General features: G+C 35.5%; 3 protein-coding genes across 4 annotated transcripts in view; 2 read left to right on the forward strand and 1 right to left on the reverse strand.

Moving 5' to 3' along the window:
- Nucleotides 1-1071: 1071 nt before the first annotated feature.
- On the forward strand, nt 1072-9612 carry LOC109050017 (SPRY domain-containing SOCS box protein 3-like). Of its 2 annotated transcripts, XM_019067685.2 has the most exons (7): nt 1072-2755; nt 4892-4992; nt 5958-6135; nt 7123-7310; nt 7432-7534; nt 8315-8440; nt 8550-9612. In XM_019067685.2, exons 2-7 carry the CDS (start codon nt 4894-4896, stop codon nt 9356-9358), a joined length of 1503 nt encoding a protein of 500 aa, XP_018923230.1. In that variant the 5' UTR covers nt 1072-2755; nt 4892-4893; the 3' UTR covers nt 9359-9612. The 2 variants fall into 2 exon arrangements, with proteins under 2 accessions (XP_018923230.1, XP_042608235.1); XM_042752301.1 differs by lacking the exon at nt 1072-2755 and having other exon boundaries at nt 4854-4992.
- Nucleotides 9613-11679: 2067 nt separating this feature from the next.
- On the reverse strand, nt 11680-15850 carry LOC109050018 (probable crossover junction endonuclease EME2). The gene is made up of 8 exons (XM_019067686.2): nt 15269-15850; nt 14079-14200; nt 13832-13945; nt 13325-13440; nt 13165-13231; nt 12965-13080; nt 12035-12224; nt 11680-11966 (listed from the first exon to the last, which is right to left on the reverse strand). Exons 1-8 carry the CDS (start codon nt 15657-15659, stop codon nt 11811-11813), a joined length of 1272 nt encoding a protein of 423 aa, XP_018923231.2. The 5' UTR covers nt 15660-15850; the 3' UTR covers nt 11680-11810.
- Nucleotides 15851-16453: 603 nt separating this feature from the next.
- mfsd1l (major facilitator superfamily domain containing 1-like) overlaps nt 16454-19700 on the forward strand; it is a 13012-nt gene continuing 9765 nt past the window's right edge. Inside the window, 7 exon segments of the mRNA XM_042752302.1 lie at nt 16454-16671; nt 16900-17000; nt 17295-17416; nt 17506-17561; nt 17679-17822; nt 19384-19542; nt 19630-19700. The exon segment at nt 19630-19700 is cut by the window's right edge and continues 45 nt beyond it. Coding sequence (XP_042608236.1) covers nt 16650-16671; nt 16900-17000; nt 17295-17416; nt 17506-17561; nt 17679-17822; nt 19384-19542; nt 19630-19700 — 675 coding nt within the window. The 5' untranslated portion in view covers nt 16454-16649.

Raw genomic sequence — 19700 nt, forward strand, 5'->3', positions numbered from 1 at the left:
GTGAATACAGCTCACTGTGTTTTTCTTTGGACGTTTACATTTAGATACATGTTGTGTTCCCTTCAATTTAGTCCTAAAATTTTCTATAACTGGTCTTACAAATGTATTTAACAAGTCTTCATTTTAACTTCATAAAACTTGCAAAAACGGTTTCAGGTATTCTGATTCCTGTATGTTTTTTCTATAAAACAATAGTAATTGAGCGGAAAGGAGGTAAAAAAAAAAATTACATCTTCATTTTTGCGTTTTCAGCATGCACTTTAAATTCACTTAAGATAATTTTATTCACTTTAATAAATCAAGTTCGAAGTTTTCTGAGGGTGTCCTGGTTGTTGAGAACCGCTGTTCTAATGTTAATATTAAGGGGACTTTGTTAGTAATTTACATGGAACACGCCCACATCATGTCCATATAAGGGCTTTCCGCATGACCTCTTCCTGTTTGTGTCGACGCGCGCAGCAACATTCCTAGGCGATGACATCATCAAAACAATTTCGTAATGAAATATACTCAAGATAAAATATTTGTTTAAAACTTCTTAACACGTTTATAAGGTACCCCGAGTATGAAAATTTGAGGTTTCAGTAGTTCATTTTTCCGTATTATTAATTAGTTCGTGAAATCGTTATAACGCAGAGCAATATTAAGATTAAAATTCTCTACTGAAGAAAGTGATTAAAATGAGAAAATTATTTGAAGAGTTTGTCTTTTAATATATTAGTGTACATATAAATACACACACATACAGAATATATTTTGAAAATATTTAGATGTATATACATTTATATATGTATATTCTTATATTTTATATTATATATAAATATATTTAATATATACATGCATTTGCTTGTATTTATATATACATAATAAATATACACAGAACACACACATGTAAACTAAAACCTTTATTTTGGATGCGATTAATCGCGATTAATCGTTTGACAGCACTATTAATTAAACATTCGAATTCAAGTATTCAAGTATGTCTTAATATTTGGTTGGTTAGATGAACATTATCATGTTTTGAGATGTTCCACATTTATTTTTCATTGAAATTTACTTCAAAACAGAGAAGAACCTTTAGTATTTCTTATTAATTTTACATGATATGGTTGTTTTAATTTCCCCTTTTCGGGTTGATCTTCAGTGTTACGTCAGACTTCTGGACCACACTCATCTATCCTGTATTCAAAACTCGCCAAAATAAAACACGAGATGAGATGCTGTGCACCATCATGTGGTGAATGGTGGAACAACACAAGTGAAAAGTGTGGGTCGATCAGCACATTTCCACCTCCACCTTTAGAGAAAATGTTACTGCACTCATAAAAACACAGTGCAGAATAGAAGTGTAGACCAGAATATAATAGAATAGACTACAATATAATAGAATCAAATATATTAGAGAATAGAGCACAATAGAATAAAGTGGAGCAGCATAGATGAAATAGAGCAGAACATACTGTAATAGAGCATAACACAATAAAATAGAATTAATCAGAATAAAATAAAGTAGAATATAATCAAGTAAAACAGAATATAAAAGAACAGAGTAGAATATAATAGAAAAAAGACGAATATATGGATCAATAGATCATAATTTCATAGAGCACAGTGTAATAGAATAAAGCATAATATAAAAGAACACAATAGAAATGAGCAGTGTAATAGAATAGATCTGCAAAGAATTGAAGAGAGCAGAATATAATATAACAGTGCAATAGAATAGAATAAAAGCAGAAGAGTAGAGCAGAATAGAATCAAGTAAAACAAGTATAATAGAATACAGCAGAATAAAATAATAGAGCACAATATAACAGAATTGAGCAGAATATTAAAAAGCACAATAGAGTAGAATACAGCAGAATAAAATAATAGAGCACAATATAACAGAATTGAGCAGAATATTAAAAAGCACAATAGAGTAGATCTGCATAGAATTTAATAGAGAATAATATAACAGAAGAAATGTGGCACAATAGAGTAGATCTGCATAGAATTGAATAGAGCACAATACAACGGAATGGAGAAGAACGAAAGCAAATAAAAATCAATATAATTGAACAGAACAGAAAAGAATCAAATGGAATAGAGCAAATCATAATAGAATAGAACACAATGGTATTTCACCTTCTATATTACATTCATTTCAGAATGGCTGTATTATTGCATTTATGTTTATTTAGATTCCGTTGCATCTATGATAACGTAAATGGACAGTTGTGAAGAGATTCAGTTGTGTTCAGTCTGTAGGTCAGATAATTTGTCGTTTAAGTTGAAGTTGACGGAAAGCAAGCGCGAGCTGATCCTTAAAGCGGCCTTTAATGAGGATGATAGACAGATCGACCTGCTCCGTCTGCTACATTACGAGCACTGCTGTGGAGAAGGCGTCATATAATGAATATTAACTAGGTAACAAGACGTTTGCGCAATATGGCTAACCGATTGGCTGAAAGGAAACGAGGGAAGTGGGCGCTAGCCAATGAAACTTCAGTTCATGAATATTAATTAGGTACATTCACTAGACGCTCGCAAAGCCTCTGGACGCTCCAGGAAGGTTACCAAGCAACGACGCTATGACCTAATTAATATTCATGAGCTACGCCTTTTCCGTAGTATGACTGGCCGCCGGTGTTGTGTTGTGTGTGGATGTAGGTCACCAAACTAACACGCACCAGCTATATCACTTACAGCAGCTCCTGATGGAAACACGTGTTTAAAGCACAGCGAATAAACTCTACGAAAGCGTGATAAGGTATGTGAGTTCATATATTAATGTATTAAATGTAAATGTAATGTATTAATATATTATGTCATTAGAAAGAGTTGTGTTGGCAGTGTAGTGATTTCTAAAAGTGCTTTTTGTGAATTGAGCAGTTTTACAGCAGATAGCAGTCTTAAGTATGTAAACACGTTTTCCTGTTCTTAATTTATTCATATAATAATCCTATCATTATAGTAATAATAGTGATCTATTATAATACCTCTAATTTAATGGTGTTGGTTGTAGAGATTTTAACCCCTCCAAATGTGTCAAGAAAAGCTCTAAATGAATGTAATTAGTAATATTAATAATAATAATAACAGTTGAGATGTTATAATCATATTTGATTATTATTATTATATTATGACAATATTCAGTAGAAGTATGTATTAGTAATATAAGTAATATAATATTATTTTTATTCATATCAGAGGTTTAAGGTTTGTTTTCAGTGTTTTTAAATGTGATTCACATTTAAATGAATGCAGCTTTACTATCTGTACTATTCACTATGTAATTATTGATATGAATAATAGCAGTAACAATTCAGCACAGATGACATGAATTGTCAAGCATGTGACATGGTGTATATTTTATGCATTTGACCAACTATTGTATAATTAGTATGCATTCTGCTTAATTAGCTTATATTAAATGATTACTTGAAGTATTTGTACTTCAAAAAACTATATTTCGAGCTGAAGTCTTTATGTTGTGTTAGTCCTATCACATTACTTTTATGCAATCTTGTTTGTTGTGAATGTGCTGTTTGCATGAGAAATGTGCTCATGCCAGCGTAATGCAAACTTATTGCACCATTGCATTTTCCAGAAGCACATATAGGTAAAGATGGGCCAGTTGGTGAGCTCCGGGGTGGTGGAGGTATCCAGGGCAGGATTCTTGTTTTGGATACACGTTATCCATCAATTAGTGAACACCTGGCTGTGTTGCGTACACATTAGGACAGAATCAATTAAGTCTTTTAATCCAATTATACACTTATATCAAGGAAGAAACGTTTGAAATGCAGTCATAACCTATAAACATTAAGAAATCAGATTTATATGAAAAACACTTTCTTGAGGAAAGCCAGTTTCTGTGTATGTGTGTGCAGTGAGAGTTATAAAGAGCATTTTCTGCTTCACCAGCCTGTTCTGGTGATGCTTTTTAAAGTTTCTTCACCCTCCTGGGCTGTTTTGAAACCTCTCACAGTGTAAACATCAGAGCGATCCGAGCAGGTCACATGAAGCATGTAAGACTAGAGTCTGGGATTGCCAGCCGTGGCATATGGAGCAGTCAGAAGTAGGGTACAGTGTCACCCGAGGCAGTCTGTCAGTGCAAAACAAGTTCACCGCAAAACCTGACATCTGTGAGTCAGCAGCTACAGGAAGTGATGCTGAGAAAATTACAGATCAGCAAAGATAGATAGATAGATAGATGGATGGATGGATGGATGGATGGATGTACAAATAGATGGATAGACAGAAAGAAAGAAAGAAAGAAAGACAGACAGACACATAGATAGATAGATAGATGGATGGATGGATGGATGGATGGATGGATGGATGGATGGATGGATAAACAGACAGATAAATACAGTAGATGGATGGATAAAGAGACAGACAGTCAGAAAGAAAGAAAGAAAGATAGATGGATAGACAAATAGATGAATAGATAGATAGATAGATAGATAGATAGATAGATAGATAGATAGATAGATAGATAGATGGATGGGTGGATGGATGGATGGATGGATGGATGGATGGATGGATGGATGGATGGATGGATGGATGGATAAGCAGACATGTATGTATGGTTGGTTGATGGATAAAGAGACAGACAGTCAGAAAGAAAGAAAGATGGATAGACAAATAGATGAATAGATAGATAGATGGATGGATGGATGGATGGATGGATGGATGATGGATGGATGGATGGATGGATGAATGGATGGTGGATGGATGGACAAACAGACAGAAGGATAGACAGATGAATAAAAAGATAGATAGACAGACAGACAGACAGATAGATAGATAGATAGATAGATAGATAGATAGATAGATAGATAGATAGACAGACGGATGGATGGATGGAAGAAATAACTCTCGTTCTGTTCTTGTGTTCCAGGAATGTCTTGGAATAAGTATGTTGTTAGTGAGAATGTCCCGGAGACTGAAGCCACGCCCCTCACGCCCCTCGGTCCAGAAGAGGGATCTGTGGGATCACAGGTGAGCATGACTCCTGTCCTCACAAGCTCTGCTTATTTCTGTCAGGTTATTTTGAGCTAACTAGCACTAGTTTTACATTACCTGGGCATCCGGCCAATCAGAGTCTCAAATGAACGGTTTCAGTGACAGCATGTGCTGCGCTGCTTTAAATCAGCTCCTCACACATGAAGATAATCAAACTTCTTAATACTTCTTAATAACACAGGCTGTATTTTCTTTATGCAAAATTTGGTAACACTTTATTTTAAGGTGTCCTTGTTACAAATGTTGCATGTACTTTCTATTATAATAACAATGAATTATACATAATTACATGCAAGTAACCCTAAGCCAAACCCTAATCCTAACCCTAACCACATATGTGACCCTGGAGCACAAAAGCAGTCTTAAGTCTCTGGGGTATATTTGTAGCAATAGCCAACAACACATTGTATGGGTCAAAATGATCAATTTTTCTCTTATGCCAAAAATCATTAGGATATTAAGTAAAGATCATGTTCCATGAAGATATTTTGTAAATTTCCTACTGTAAATATATCAAAATTAATTTTTGATTAGTAATATGCATTGCTAAGAACTTCATTTGAACAACTTTAAAGATGATTTTCTCAATATTTAGATTTTTTTTGGTTTCACTCTGATTTTAGATTTTTTAATATTTTTGTATCTGGGAAATATTTTGTCCTATCCTAATAAACCATACATCAATGGAAAGTTTGTTTCACTTCAGATGATGTATAAATCTCAATTTCGAAAAATTGACACTTAAGACTGGTTTTGTGGTCCAGGGTCACATATAATAAGTACATGTAGTTAATAATATTTCTAAGTACTTAAATGTAGAGACAATGACAACTTAAAATAAAGTGTAACCAAACATTTAATTTATTAAATATTTCTTTTGATTTTTAAATGTGGCCTGGACATTTCTGAGAGCTCCTGACTGGTTTTGTTTGTGTGGTCAGTCGGAGGGCAGCTCTCCAGGGTACGAGCCGGTGACGGTGTGTGTGCCAGCGGAACTGCCGCCGGTGGTGCCAGTGACGGGCGAGTCCTTCTGCCAGTGTCCAGCTCAAACAGAGCTCAGCTCAGACGCCCAGATCAGCCCCTACACCCTCAGCTGCACCTGCGGAGAGGAAGAACAGGGTCAGATTCACCACATTTAATCATGCATTTAAACACTCAAGAGAACAGAATCATACTGATAGTTTGGGGTCAATGAGATTTTATTTTATTCAGCAAGGATGCATTAAACTGATCAAAAAGTACAGTATAGACATTTACAATATCACAAAAGATTTCTATTTCAAAAACTAATTTTCTATTCTTTAAAGAATCCTAAAAGAAATGTTTCTTGAGCAGCAAATCAGCATGTTAGAATGATTTCTGAAGATCATGTGACACTGAAGGCTGGAGTAATGATGCTGAAAATTCAGCTGCGCATCACAGGAATAAATTATATTTTACAAGATATTCAAATAGAAAACAGTTATTTTAAATTGTTAAAATATTTCACAAAATAACTGTTTTCACTGTATTTTAATAAAATAAATACAGCCTTGGTGAGCAGAAGAGACTTCTTTCAAAATTAATAAATAAATAAATCTTACCGACCCTGCAAACTGTATGACGTTAGTGTAAATGAAAATAAAAAGCTAAAACACAGATTGGCCCAGCACAGTCAAAATCCATATCAATCCATTTATATCACAAAGCACTTACGAAACTATAACTTGCATAGAATAGAATAATCTATTATATTTATATCCAAATAACTACAAGTAGACATTAGAAACACAAACATCTAATAATATTAGTTTAAAGCATTACAGTCAGAATGAACCAAAAATATTTTTTCAGAACGAGAATTTACTTCAATTAAATAAATAAATAAACATTTTTGAAATGTTTGATTTGAGAGACAAAAAACTGTTTTATACGATCAGAAAAACATTCCCTGACAAAAAAAAATAAAAAAAAATGCACCTACTATGTAAAAAAAAAAAAGAATTACAAAAATAAATCCACCTACTTCTAAACAATCAGTGACAGTACAGAGGAAATAAATGGCCTTTAATAAAAAACCATGAATGATGCTGTGATCATGGTTGCTTGTGTTTGTCATTGTGTTAGGGTGTGATTGGGTTTGGGACGAGGAGAGCAAATCATCCTCGGTGACTCTGAGCTGCTCTGAACGCAAGGTGAGCTTCCACTCGGAGTACAGCTGTGGAACCGCCGCCATCAGAGGAGCCAAGCCTCTCAGAGACGGACAGCACTTCTGGGAAATCAAGATGACATCTCCCGTCTACGGCACAGATATGGTGAGATACGGTGACTGGATGAACGAAGACACTAAACCACAACACTGACGATATATCAAGATCAGATCAAGATAGATAGATAGACATTTAAAATATGTATTTTGTGTGTTTCTGAGTCCAGATGGTTGGTGTCGGGACATCAGAAGTGAACCTGGATCAGTTCAAACATAGTTTCTGCAGTCTGTTGGGCACGGATGGGGACAGCTGGGGTCTGTCCTACACAGGTGAGGTCAGAGGTCACATGACCCCTGCATTCTATACAGTTAATTCAGTATTATTTATTTACATACGTTAAATAACCTGCACATGTCTGTGCATTTAAAAAAAACACACACACAAGTAAAACACATTTATTACCATAAGGGACTGTTTCTACCAGATCTAATCATTAAAAATGACTAAACTGAATCATTCCAGCTTAAATAAAACTGACTTAACTTAAATTTTAATTTATCCATTTGTATGTAATTTTAGATTACACTACCATTCAAAAGTTTGGATTCAGTAAGATTTTTTTGTTTAGTTTCGAAAGAAATCAAAACTTTAGTAAGGATGCATTAAGTTGATCAGAAGTGAAAGTAAAGTCATTTATAATGTTACTAAAGATTCTAATTCAAATAATACCGTTCTTTTGAACCTTCTGTTCATCAGAGAAATCCTAAAAAATCAAATGTATCACAGTTTCAACAAACATATGAAGCAGCAATCAGAATATTAGACTGATTTCTGAAGGTCATGTGACACTGAAGACTGGAGGAATGATGCTAAAAATTCAGCTTTGATCAGAGGAATAAATTACAGTTTACAAGATATTCAAATTGAAAATAATTTTTGTAAATTGTAATAATATTTCACAATTTTAGTGTTTTTACTGTATTTTTAATCAAATAAAGGCAGCCTTGATGGGCAGAGGAGACTCATAAAGAAACACCACAGTGTTCTGACTGTTTTTTTTATATATTTATGTGTTTTTAACTTCTTCATCTACATTTATCATGGTTCAGGTCACCTACACCATAAGGGGTCAAAGGTGAACTTTTCATCACGGTTCGGTCAAGGGTCCATAATCGGGGTCCATCTGGACAGCTGGCACGGCACCCTGAGCTTCTTTAAGAACCGCCGCTGCATCGGTAAGACATACACACTCTCTTCTGTCCTGTATCCGTGTATTTCCTACCGAAACAGCAGCTACAATCTTTCTCATTCTTCCTTTTTCATCTCTGTCTGTGGCTCTGTCAGGCTTAGCAGCTACTCACTTGCAGAATAAGCGTCTGTATCCGATGGTGTGTTCGACTGCGGCCAAGAGCAGCATGAAGCTGATCCGTTCACATTCTGCGCCCACAACATTACAGTACCTGTGCTGCACACAGCTGCGCAAAATGCTGCCCAACTGCGCAGACGCTCTGCGGGTGCTGCCGCTGCCGCCGGGTCTGCGTCTGCTGCTGTCTCAGCAGCTGGGATGGGTGCTGACCCTCGGCTGCGCAGACGCCTGCGCACACAACAGGGAAGACAAGGCCACACAAACAGAAGATGGAGATGTTGACGAATACACAAGCCCGTTTCCTTCCCACAATCCCTCTGACAACGAACGCGTCTTTATTTTTAGCTCCTTCTCTGATAACCCTGGTTCTTACCACGGTAAAGATGAACCTCTTGATTCTACTTCCTGTCCAGATGATGCGCATTATCAAGATGGCGTCTCTATAATGGATCTTACCTGTTACCTCGATCCCTCCTCACCTTCTGACCTCTACTGTGGCTCCGCCCCCAGCCCTGATCACAATTCCATTCCTGACCCTAAATTTCAGCACAGATCTGCTTCCTGTTCTTGCTGTGGCCCGCCGGTATCTGTTTCCAGTGACGACTGTAAGGGAAGTGAAGCCAGTTCTGTGTGTAAACCGGAACACACCGGTTCTTGCATTCTATGCTCCTCCTACACTCCACCAGGCCACGCCTCCTTCTGGCCTGACTCCGCCTCTGAGAGTGGCTCGGACGGCTTCTCTGCAGAGCTAGAGATGTACCAGAGGAAACGCTGCCGCTGGACGTGAAACACACAGTGTTTACATGTAAAACACAGGTCAAAGGTCACATTTAATGGCAGAGTTACACTCACGTTGTTTCAAACTCATTTAAGTAAGAAACTGTGATTTTGTGCGATTATACAATCGCAAAGACTGCTATTTAATTAACCTGTTAACTGTCACCGTCCCGTAAACGGGACGCCTAAATTTACTTCACTATATTACAATTAAATCCTAATCTAATCATGACAAACTATGTATCGTTGGAAAGGTCTAAGAATCCTAAATAGATATTTTACAAATGTTTTTTGTTAAAAATTATGTAGGAAAAGTAATAGTTTAATTTATGACAAGAGTGCACCCTTAAAAATCTACATCATAACAGGAGTTCTGACCTTTGTCAAAAAAAAGTATTTTTCGTTGCCTTTTTCTCTATCACACTTTAGAAATCATCAGAAATTATATATCAACTGAAAAGTAAAAATCTCAAAATTCATCCTTTGAAATCCATTTTTAAAATCAGACATTGCATTATCATGAAAATGTCATGTTACAAAAAGTTTTCGTTCATGAATTATAGAAATGTAAGTTTGGATCATGCACTTTACAAGTCTATGTTTAAAATGTGAGTGACGGGATAAATATGTCAACAAAAGAAAACTGGTAAAGAGAAGCACTTAGAAACAATCTGTTGTGTGCAAAGATGGGGCTTCAAAGGATCCTTGCTTTTTTTCTGCCAAAATAATGCTGGAAAATTAAGAAATTAAACCATATATATTATTAGTATTCTAATTTGGCAGTTATACTCTAAAATAATTATATTATACAATTTTACACTGAACATTTTTGTTAAAAATATAATTTTATCACTAATAAAAACAATAACAACTATTATTAATTATTATTATTTTATTAATTACCTATTACTATTACTACAAGTCAAAAATATAATCACATAATTTTTGGCCAAATTGTGCAGGCTATTTAAAATAGCAATTTTTTAAAATACAATTTTTATCAGAAATTTTTCAAAGATTTCAGATTGTTCTCCAGATTGTGCAAATAGGTGAACTATTGCTTAAATAAACACATCATCAGTTCAGCTCAAACCATTTGTCCTCATCCCTCGGCAAACTATCAAAATGCACTGGACTTCTGCTTCTTTTTCCAATTAGTTTGTTCATTATTCAGGGTTCAGGATGGGGTTAAAGATGGAAATTTCTCATGAACTTGTTCATTTCCAGTGCCAACGTTTCTAGTCAGGTGACCCTTTTTTGAGAAGGTTTATCTTGTGTATTAAGGTAGATCAACACATGCCAAACAATCTGCAGCAGTATTATTGAAATACTGTAGTCATCAGTCATTCACTCAGACTTCGAGAGACATCTGTAACAACCAGCACAGGCTGAGTGCAGTAGATTCATATCTGAGCCTGTCAATCAAACTGTTAATTACAGTGTTACATTATTAATCCTAATTCAGTATCAGAGAGCTATAGCTCTGCTATGACAACTAAATACATACCTGATTTGATAAACACTGTAGATTGTGTATTTTCAGGGAGGACGGTGTGTTTATTCACTTAACTTTTATTCATTAGTTTAACCCCCTTCTGTACTTATTAATATTTGATTATGATTTATTACATACTCGCTATATATGAATGAATGGTTTTGTACTCTTTTGCATGTTTTCTTACGGATTACATTGTTTTGAAGTAAAAAAAACAAATAAACAACAACAACAAAAAATCATAATTGCATGTTTTTTTTGTTTTTTTTTTAAGTATATAATTTGCTCTTTTTAATTTGTGTTTCATCCATCTGTATGGTTTTTATTATGTTTTTAGTTTTAAATAAATCAGTACATTTTTAGATATTTTAGTACTTTAAATGAAAATGAGAAATTGTTGCCTTGGCATCTAGCTGAAATAATACTTAATTACAATAATATAAAATCATTTTAAAACTTTATTTATATTTCATGTTATTTCAAGTAATAAAAACTATATATATATATATATATATATATATATATATATATATATATATATATATATATATATATATATATATATATAGTTTTAGTTAATGATAAGAACCCTGTTCAATTTTCAGAAATCATATATACTGATAAAATGCAATGCAACTTTGAATAAAAGCATCATCTTATCAATGAATCAGTGGCAATCATTGAAATTCATCTTCTATTTAAAATCATGATAATCCAAACTTAATATTCACCAACACCAATTGATAGACTTATATTTTTCATTTCAAATCATAAATTCACTTTTTCAGTCTTAAACTGACATCATCAGTTTTAAATAATCCATACAAAGATTATAAAATGTTTAATTAGTGTTTAATAAGTTCATGAATGCAATAATTTGAGGCACAAACTTATAGAAGAAGATTAGTCTTCTACACTAATCTAAACTAAAGTGCGAAATTTGTTTTTTACTCCCACAAATCTGGCCTTAATCCAGCAGGAGATGAGGATTCTGGGAAGTGAGAAGGCGATATATACGGCCAGCGAGCTCAAGACCAACACGCCTCTCTTTGGCTCCGCCCACCACTGTGAGATCAGCCAATAGTCTGCGTCGCTCCTCCTCAGACGGCAGCTCCTCATAGACCTGTTGGAGCAGACGAGAGTGAGAGCATATAAAGAGAGGCGTTCAGTGAGAGTCTGAACACACGTCACCTGCAGCAGGAGGGAAGGAGAGGGGTAGACGCTCGTCACGGCTTTGGCCAGAGCTGGACTGACACGGTTCAGCTGCTGGATCTGACGTGTCCACACCTGATCGAGACCGCGGCCGTCTCTGTCCACTCGCACACCTGCTGACCACGAGCCATCCATGCAGAACCCCAGATCAGGGTCACCACACAACGCCCTGAGAACAAAACACCCGGAGCTATCGTTGCAAAAGAACAGTGTCTTCTGCATAACGAGAAGCTAATCGCAGTTAATAACACTATACAGCGGTTTGATTCTTCTTAAAGGAATAGTTCACCCAAAAATTTTGCTAAAAATTGTGTTTCTTCATCAGAACAGATTTGGAGAAATTTAGCATTACGTAACTTACTCAGCAATGGATGCTCTGCAGTGAATGGGTGCCGTCAGAATGAGAGTCCAAACAGCTGATAAAAACATCACAATAATCCACAGCACTCCAGTCCATCAGTTAACATCCTGAGAAGACAAAAGCTGCATGTTTGTAAGAAACAAATCCATCAAGACGGAAGCCGGAAGCAATGGATTAACATTAAAATATCTTGATGGATTTGTTTTTTACAAACACACAGCTTTTGGATTCACAAGTCATTAACTGATGGACTGGAGTGCTGTGGATGATTGTGATGTTTTTATCAGCTGTTTGGACTCTCGTTCTGACGGCACCCATTCACTGCAGAGCATCCATTGCTGAGACACTGATGCAATGCTACATTTCTCCAAATCTGATGAAGAAACAAGCCTGAGAGTGAGGACATTTCATCATGTTTTCATTTTGGGCTGAACTATTCCTCTAATAACAATTAATAAGAAGCATAAATCATTTGTACCCTAAATTTTTTTCCAAGAGATAACATGCTAGGGAAATCGTTAAACATTTTGTATGATTAAAAATCTCACTTGTAAGGTCTCTTGGATAAAGCTTTGGTAACTGCAACCACATGATCAGTCACTTCCTGCCAGCCGAACAGGAAGTTCACCGACACATTCCAGTAGAGCTGGAGGTGAACCAGCAGCTGCCCATCACAGAAACAAGACATGATTTTACTGGAAGCTTACATTACTGAACAATGACAAGTGTGAGGATGGATTTATCTGACCCCTTCTGTGTCCAGATGATGCTGATTGAGGTGAAAGTCAAAATTATCTTCATCCCCAGATCCTGATCTGTACACACATACGCACTTACAGCAGTCCATTCAATAGCCTCATTATCATGTAACATTAATAATAAGCTGATTTGAGAGAAGATGTGTGTACCGTTGCTGATGACTGATCACTAGAATTGTGACAAATTTCCTCGAAGTTTTGTTCAAGTATTTATAGAGATGCTGCAACAGAGACTCCGCCTCCTCATACACATCACCAATGGGAGCCTAGAATGACAATTATAATCAATTATTTAAATTAAATTACAATAAAAATACACAAGTATTTGTATATATTAATATTATTATAAATTTAACAACAATATTATTGTAACTAACATGTATACAAAATGTTATAATTAATATTAATTGTAATAAAACTTTAAACTATCACAATTTATGTGTGTATTATACATTACAACAATAATTTTAACAATTTAATTTATAATTATTATGACCGTAATATATTACAATTATACATATAATAAAAAAACAACAATACTATTAATATTAGTATAGTATTTATTTATAATTAAAATATAATAATGTATATGTTAATATTAATAATATTACACTATATTATAAATACTATAATATCTTCATATGTTTAATGACTGACCGACTGATTGGTCTCAGTTTTATGTGACGTCACCATGTCCTCAAACTCATTATGGGAGATCACCATCAGGACCTGATCTTCTTCAATAACTCCATTTTTAGCTTCATCTTCAGTCTGCACATACAGAACAAACACTTTCTGAGACATTCATGAGCACGTAAACTTCTGCTGATGTTACCACAATAATAATAATACAGCTTTTGGCCTCGAGGTAAAGTTAGAAGCAGCAGTGTGAGTTACTAGTGACCTGAAGGGCTTGTCGTGTCCAGCTGATGCTGTTAGGAAGACCTTGATTCTCTATATGCTTCCTCCACTGCAACCCATCTAGAGTCCCGAGTAACACATCACAGCCTGCGTCCCGCAGCAGCGCTGGAGAGAAGAGAGATTACATTAAGTTTAATTAAGAAGAGAGAACACACTAATATCAATATCTAATCAGAAATATAATCAAATTTCAAGAACTCATTAAAGGTGTTATAAGTTGTACAGGCAACTAGTAAATCTGGTGATCAGATCAGTGGCTGGTTTCTGATGGAAAGTAGTTCAGCTGCTGAAAAGGATGCAGGAGAGTGTTGTTGTTTTTAACTAAAACTATTCAAATAATTTCTGTTCAATTGAATAAAACTGAAATAAAATAGTGCTGTCAAACAATTAATCGCGATTAATTGCATCCAAACGAAAAGTTTTTGTTTACATAATATACATGTATGTGTGTGTACTGTGTATATTTATTACGCATGTATAAACACACACACATACAGTATATATTTTACAAATATTTACATGTATTTACATGTGCATATATTTATATTTGTATAATTTATAATATATATATTTAATTTAGTGCTGTCAAACGATTAATCGTGATTAATCGCATCCAAAATAAAAGTTTTTGTTTATGTAATATATGTGTGTACTGTGTATGTTTATTATGTATATATAAATACACACACATTCAGTATGCATTTTGAAAGTATTTACACGTGTATATTTATATAATTTATATTATATGTAAATATATTTAATATACAAATATAGCATATTTTTCTAAAATATACATGCATGTGTGTGTATTTATATATACATAATAAATATACACAGAACACACATATATTATGTAAACAAAACTTTTATTTTGGATGCGATTAATCATTTGACAGCCCTATTTAATATATAAACAACATATTTTCTTAAATATATACGTGCATGTATGTGCATTTCTAAATACATAATAAATATACAAATTACATACATATATTATGTAAACAAAACAATTATTTTGGATGCGATTAATCGCGATTAATCGTTTGATAGCACTAAAATAAAATAACTAAATGAATATAAAATGGGGGGGGGGGTACTTGTGAATTAGAAATGTTACTTTGGCACATGAGTGTTGAAATGAGTGGAGAGGGAGCAGAAGCAGTAGTTTCTGACCTGCGTGAATCTGAAGCGTCAGACTCTTGATGAAGTTCTCAGGTTTTAACAGACTCACTCTCAGCGCCGCCTCTCTCCTCCTCTGCTGCTCCTGTAGTTTCTCCTCTTTCAGCTGGTTCTTCTCCTGTCTCCGTTTCTCTGTGGCAGCTCTTCTGCTCTCCTGCTCCTCCTGCACCTCCTCTCGTGTCCTCCTCCTCTTCTTCTTCTCTCCAGCCGCGCTGATGCTGCGGTCTCCTGGCCGACCGGAAGCGCTCCCGGATGCGGCTGTAGTGTTTGATTCATTCGCGCATGTGTCCTGATCGAGTGTTACACACGATGATGGTTTATTTTCATCACGCTCTTCCTCTGAGTCTGATATCTCCCACGTGTTCGCTCTCTGCACGGCTGACATCCCTTTAAATCACCTGCGGGTCATTTATTATAACTACATATATAAACTATAACATATTTTAAATATACTATATGCTGTAATATAATCGAGTCATTATAGGTAAACTGAGATTCAGATATCGTTTAACGCGTTTTATTGTTTCCTACACTGTCAGTATATTGTTAGTTTCCAACCGGTTGCGAATGTAAATAAATACGGGGCTCTGAGAGGGACAACAGTAGTACGGATTGCGTTTCAAAAATGATTAAAAGTTTGTAGAAATCAGTTTTTGTTTCATTTCGATTAGATTTTTCTGTGAAATCATGTTGTTTTATATATATATATATATATATATATATATATATATATATATATATATATATATATATATATATATAAAGAAAGAAAAAAAACATTACTGGTGTCCATCTTGTGACAAAAAAAGACATTGATGTATTTTAAGATGAATCAGTGCAAGTTTCTTTCAGTTGAGACACCTCAGATTTACATTTTAATCTAGGACTAGGTTTAAACCGGGGTTTGTGTCTTTTATGCCTGTTTAAAGCGCTTTAATTTACCACAGATTATGAAATATCCTATATAAATACATATTATTTCTCTACATATCATGAGGCAGCACTGATTTGTTTTAAAACATGAATAAACATACATGATTAAATTATCTAATCTCTTATTTATCTGGGGTCTCGGCTGTTTCTTGATTACCCAATCAACACTGAATGCTGTGTCAGCGCTGCGAAAAACAACGTCACGCGGCCAGTCACATGACGCCCAGGCGGTGACGTAACGCGGAATGCGGAAGACTATCAGACTATCAGAAAATCCGGATCGACTGTTCCCACAGTTTAGCGCTACTATCATGATTTATATATCATCAGATATCCGCGGCACATTCTGAAGCTCTCCACCTTTGTGGGTCACGTAAACAAAAAGAATTGAGTCTGCTTTGTCGTTGTTTGGGAGGACTGCGGCGATTTCTCCGAGGTCGAGATGGCCAAAGCGGCAGAACAAGGTACATTTAGCATTTCTCTGGTTTCAGGATGTTTGTGAGATTTCCGAGCCTTTTAAAATAAACCTAGTTTGTAAACAGAGGCAGATGAGATGGATTAAATGTTAAACTTATTAGTTTAATTAATCAAAAACTTTAAATAGTGTGTCTTGTTTTGATGTATCCTTACACATGATGGCTAACTAACTCTTCCCTCTTTTCCTCTGTGTGTGAATATGTGTGTTTTTACAGCCTATTACCGGTTTGTGGTCCTGTTTTTTAACTGTATGCTGACTTTCGGCTCTTATTTCTGCTTTGACATCCCCAGTGTCCTGCAGGAGCAGTTTCAGGGGGTGAGCAGGAGCCTACTGACCTCTGACCCACATTTACACTAAAGTGAAATCTTATTTGGTGACCAGAAACACGGCCAAGAAATCACAATAACAGCATGGGAGCAGGATAGATAAATGCATATAGTCTGTAAGACCACAGATAGTCTGAAATCAGATAATTGTATGTGAAAAAGCATTGCTAACAAATTATATAATGCATTAATGTTTGCTACAACATGAGACGAGAGTAGCACATATTACACATAAAGCTCTCTGGTTTAGGAAGCAATACATTTTCTCTGTTTTCTCTAACAGAATTTGACATGTCTGAACGGGACAGTGAGTAACAGCACTGCTAACGGCACGGGAGCGTGTGTGGAAGGTTTGGGAATGACGCCACAGGAGTACAACCTGCTTTATGCCATCTACGCCTGGACGTGAGAATTAAATTACCGTCTGTCACCCTCTAAAGCTTCACCCTGCTTTTCAGCTTTTAAATGAGCCTCGTCATGTCTTGTTTTCCCAGGAATGCTGTGGTGGTCATCATGGCGGGATTCCTCATTGATAAGTTGGGAAACCGCTGTAAGCCGGATAAAACGTTCCTTATCTTTAACAAGCTGTTTTGAAATCCATCTGAATTTTCGTCAGTATGTGTTTATGTGAAGTTCGATGTAAGAGTTTGTACTTCCTCTCCTGTAGTTGGTGTTTTCCTGTTCTCCTTCCTGACTGTGTTGGGATCAGCTATCTTTGCACTGGGGTCTCATTTTAAGGGCACGACATACCTGTTGCCCCTCATGCTGACCGGACGACTTCTGTTTGGTTCTGGAAACGGATCCCTGACCAGTATGACATCAGATATACACCTGTAACAACACTGACATTAAGCAGATTTAACTCTAGAAACGCCAGATCTTTAGTTCTAAATTTAGAGGTTAGGTTAGTTCAGGTTTGTTTTATTCACCAAGTGTGCGCTGGAATTTGTTGAGGTTTTCAGTAGCACTGGGTCCATATATGCATGCATACACACACACACACACACACACACACGTATATGTGTATATGTGTGTGTGTGTGTGTGACCCTGGAGCACAAAAGCAGTCTTAAGTCTCTGGGGTATATTTGAAGCAATAGCCAAAAATACACTGTATGGGTCAAAAATATCCATTTTTCTTTTATGCCAAAAATCATTAGGATATTAAATAAAGATCATGTTCCATGAAGATATTTTGTAAATTTCCTACAGTAAATATATCAACACTTAATTTTTGATTAGTAATATGCATTGCTAAGAACTTCATTTAGACAACTTTAAAGGTGATTTTCTCAATATTTAGATATTTTTGCACCCTCAGATTCCAGATTTTCAAATAGTTGCATCCCATTGTCATATCATTGACACTTAAGACTGATTTGTTGTTCAGGGTCATATATATATAAAAGGATAAAGGGATTAAGTATAAAAACAATAAAAATAAAGTAAATTAAATGTGAATTTATATTGATTAGGTATTGTTTGTGTTTTATTGTTCTCTACTCTGTCAGCAAGTCGTTAAGAGTTTCCAAACTTCAAATTAAAATAAATATAGGCGGTCAGATGGACCATGTTACTGCACATTACATTTAAAAATGATTAGACGTTTGAGAAAAGGCAGATGATCTATATTCGCACAAACACACAAGGAATTTGTTGTGGTTTTCAGAAGACCATGTCACATTGAAAATCAGAAATATGTCATATCACAGAAGGAAAACATTTTAACATCCATTTCCACTGGTTGGCTATCGATCTGCATTATGAGAGAAAACCCTTCAAAGTCCTAAAAGGATCCAACAACATACTAATGTAAGCCTGGAGCACAAAAGCAGTCTTAAGTCTCTGGGGTATATTTGTAGCAATAGCCAACAATACATTGTATGGGTTAAAATTATTGATTTTTCTTTTATGCCAAAAATCATTAGGATATTAAGTAAAGATCATGTTCCATGAAGATATTTTGTAGATTTCCTGCCGTAAATATATCAAAACGTAATTTTTGATTAGTAATATGCATTGCTAAGAATTCATTTGAACAACTTTAAAGATGATTTTCTCAATATTTAGATTTTTTTTGCACCCTCAGATTCCAGATTTTCAAATAGTTGTATCTCAGACAAATATTGTTCTATCCTAGCAAACCATACATCAATGGAAAGATTATTTATTCAGGTTTTAGATGATGTATAAATCTCAATTTGAAAAATTTACCCTCATGACTGGTTTTGTGTTCCAGGGTCACAAATGTGCTTATGTTTCTCAGATACTTTACACACTTAAACAATAAACAAGGATTTTCATTACCAAAAACATTACAAAAAAGCCTTAAGTTACACTGATTCTCATCATGTGTCTCTCTTCATTTCTCAGTTGTCCAAAACCGTATCACAGCGTTCTGGTTCCGCGGGAAGGAGCTGGCTCTGGCGTTTGGACTGACCCTGGCCTTCTCCCGCTTGGGCTCGGTTCTGAACTTCTTCCTGACGCAGAGATTCGAGTCTCAGTACGGAATGCAGTGGACGCTGTGGGGAGGTGAGAAACAGCATGCACTCGATTAGACTCTTGATCTGATGTTCTGGGGATGTTCTAGAGCCCTATGCATCTGTTTCATGTGCACAGGCACGTTTCTGTGTGTTCTTGGCTTCGTGTCGGCTATAACGGTCAGCGTTCTGGATAAGATGGGCATGAAG

This window comes from Cyprinus carpio, chromosome B24 (assembly GCF_018340385.1).
Source record: "Cyprinus carpio isolate SPL01 chromosome B24, ASM1834038v1, whole genome shotgun sequence".
Classification (NCBI taxonomy): domain Eukaryota; kingdom Metazoa; phylum Chordata; class Actinopteri; order Cypriniformes; family Cyprinidae; genus Cyprinus; species Cyprinus carpio.

Bases quoted from the DNA above. Each gene is read 5' to 3' on its own strand.
- LOC109050017 (XM_019067685.2), top strand. From the start codon at position 4,894: ATGTCTTGGAATAAGTATGTTGTTAGTGAGAATGTCCCGGAGACTGAA. The intron at 4,993-5,957 runs GTGAGCATGACT...TTGTGTGGTCAG, and splicing joins AGGGATCTGTGGGATCACAG to TCGGAGGGCAGCTCTCCAGG. The intron at 6,136-7,122 runs GTCAGATTCACC...TCATTGTGTTAG, and splicing joins CTGCGGAGAGGAAGAACAGG to GGTGTGATTGGGTTTGGGAC.
- LOC109050018 (XM_019067686.2), bottom strand. From the start codon at position 15,659: ATGTCAGCCGTGCAGAGAGCGAACACGTGGGAGATATCAGACTCAGAG. The intron at 14,201-15,268 runs GTCAGAAACTAC...TCTTCTCTCCAG, and splicing joins GACGCTTCAGATTCACGCAG to CGCTGCTGCGGGACGCAGGC. The intron at 11,967-12,034 runs GTGACGTGTGTT...CTGCTCCAACAG, and splicing joins CTCCTTCCCTCCTGCTGCAG to GTCTATGAGGAGCTGCCGTC.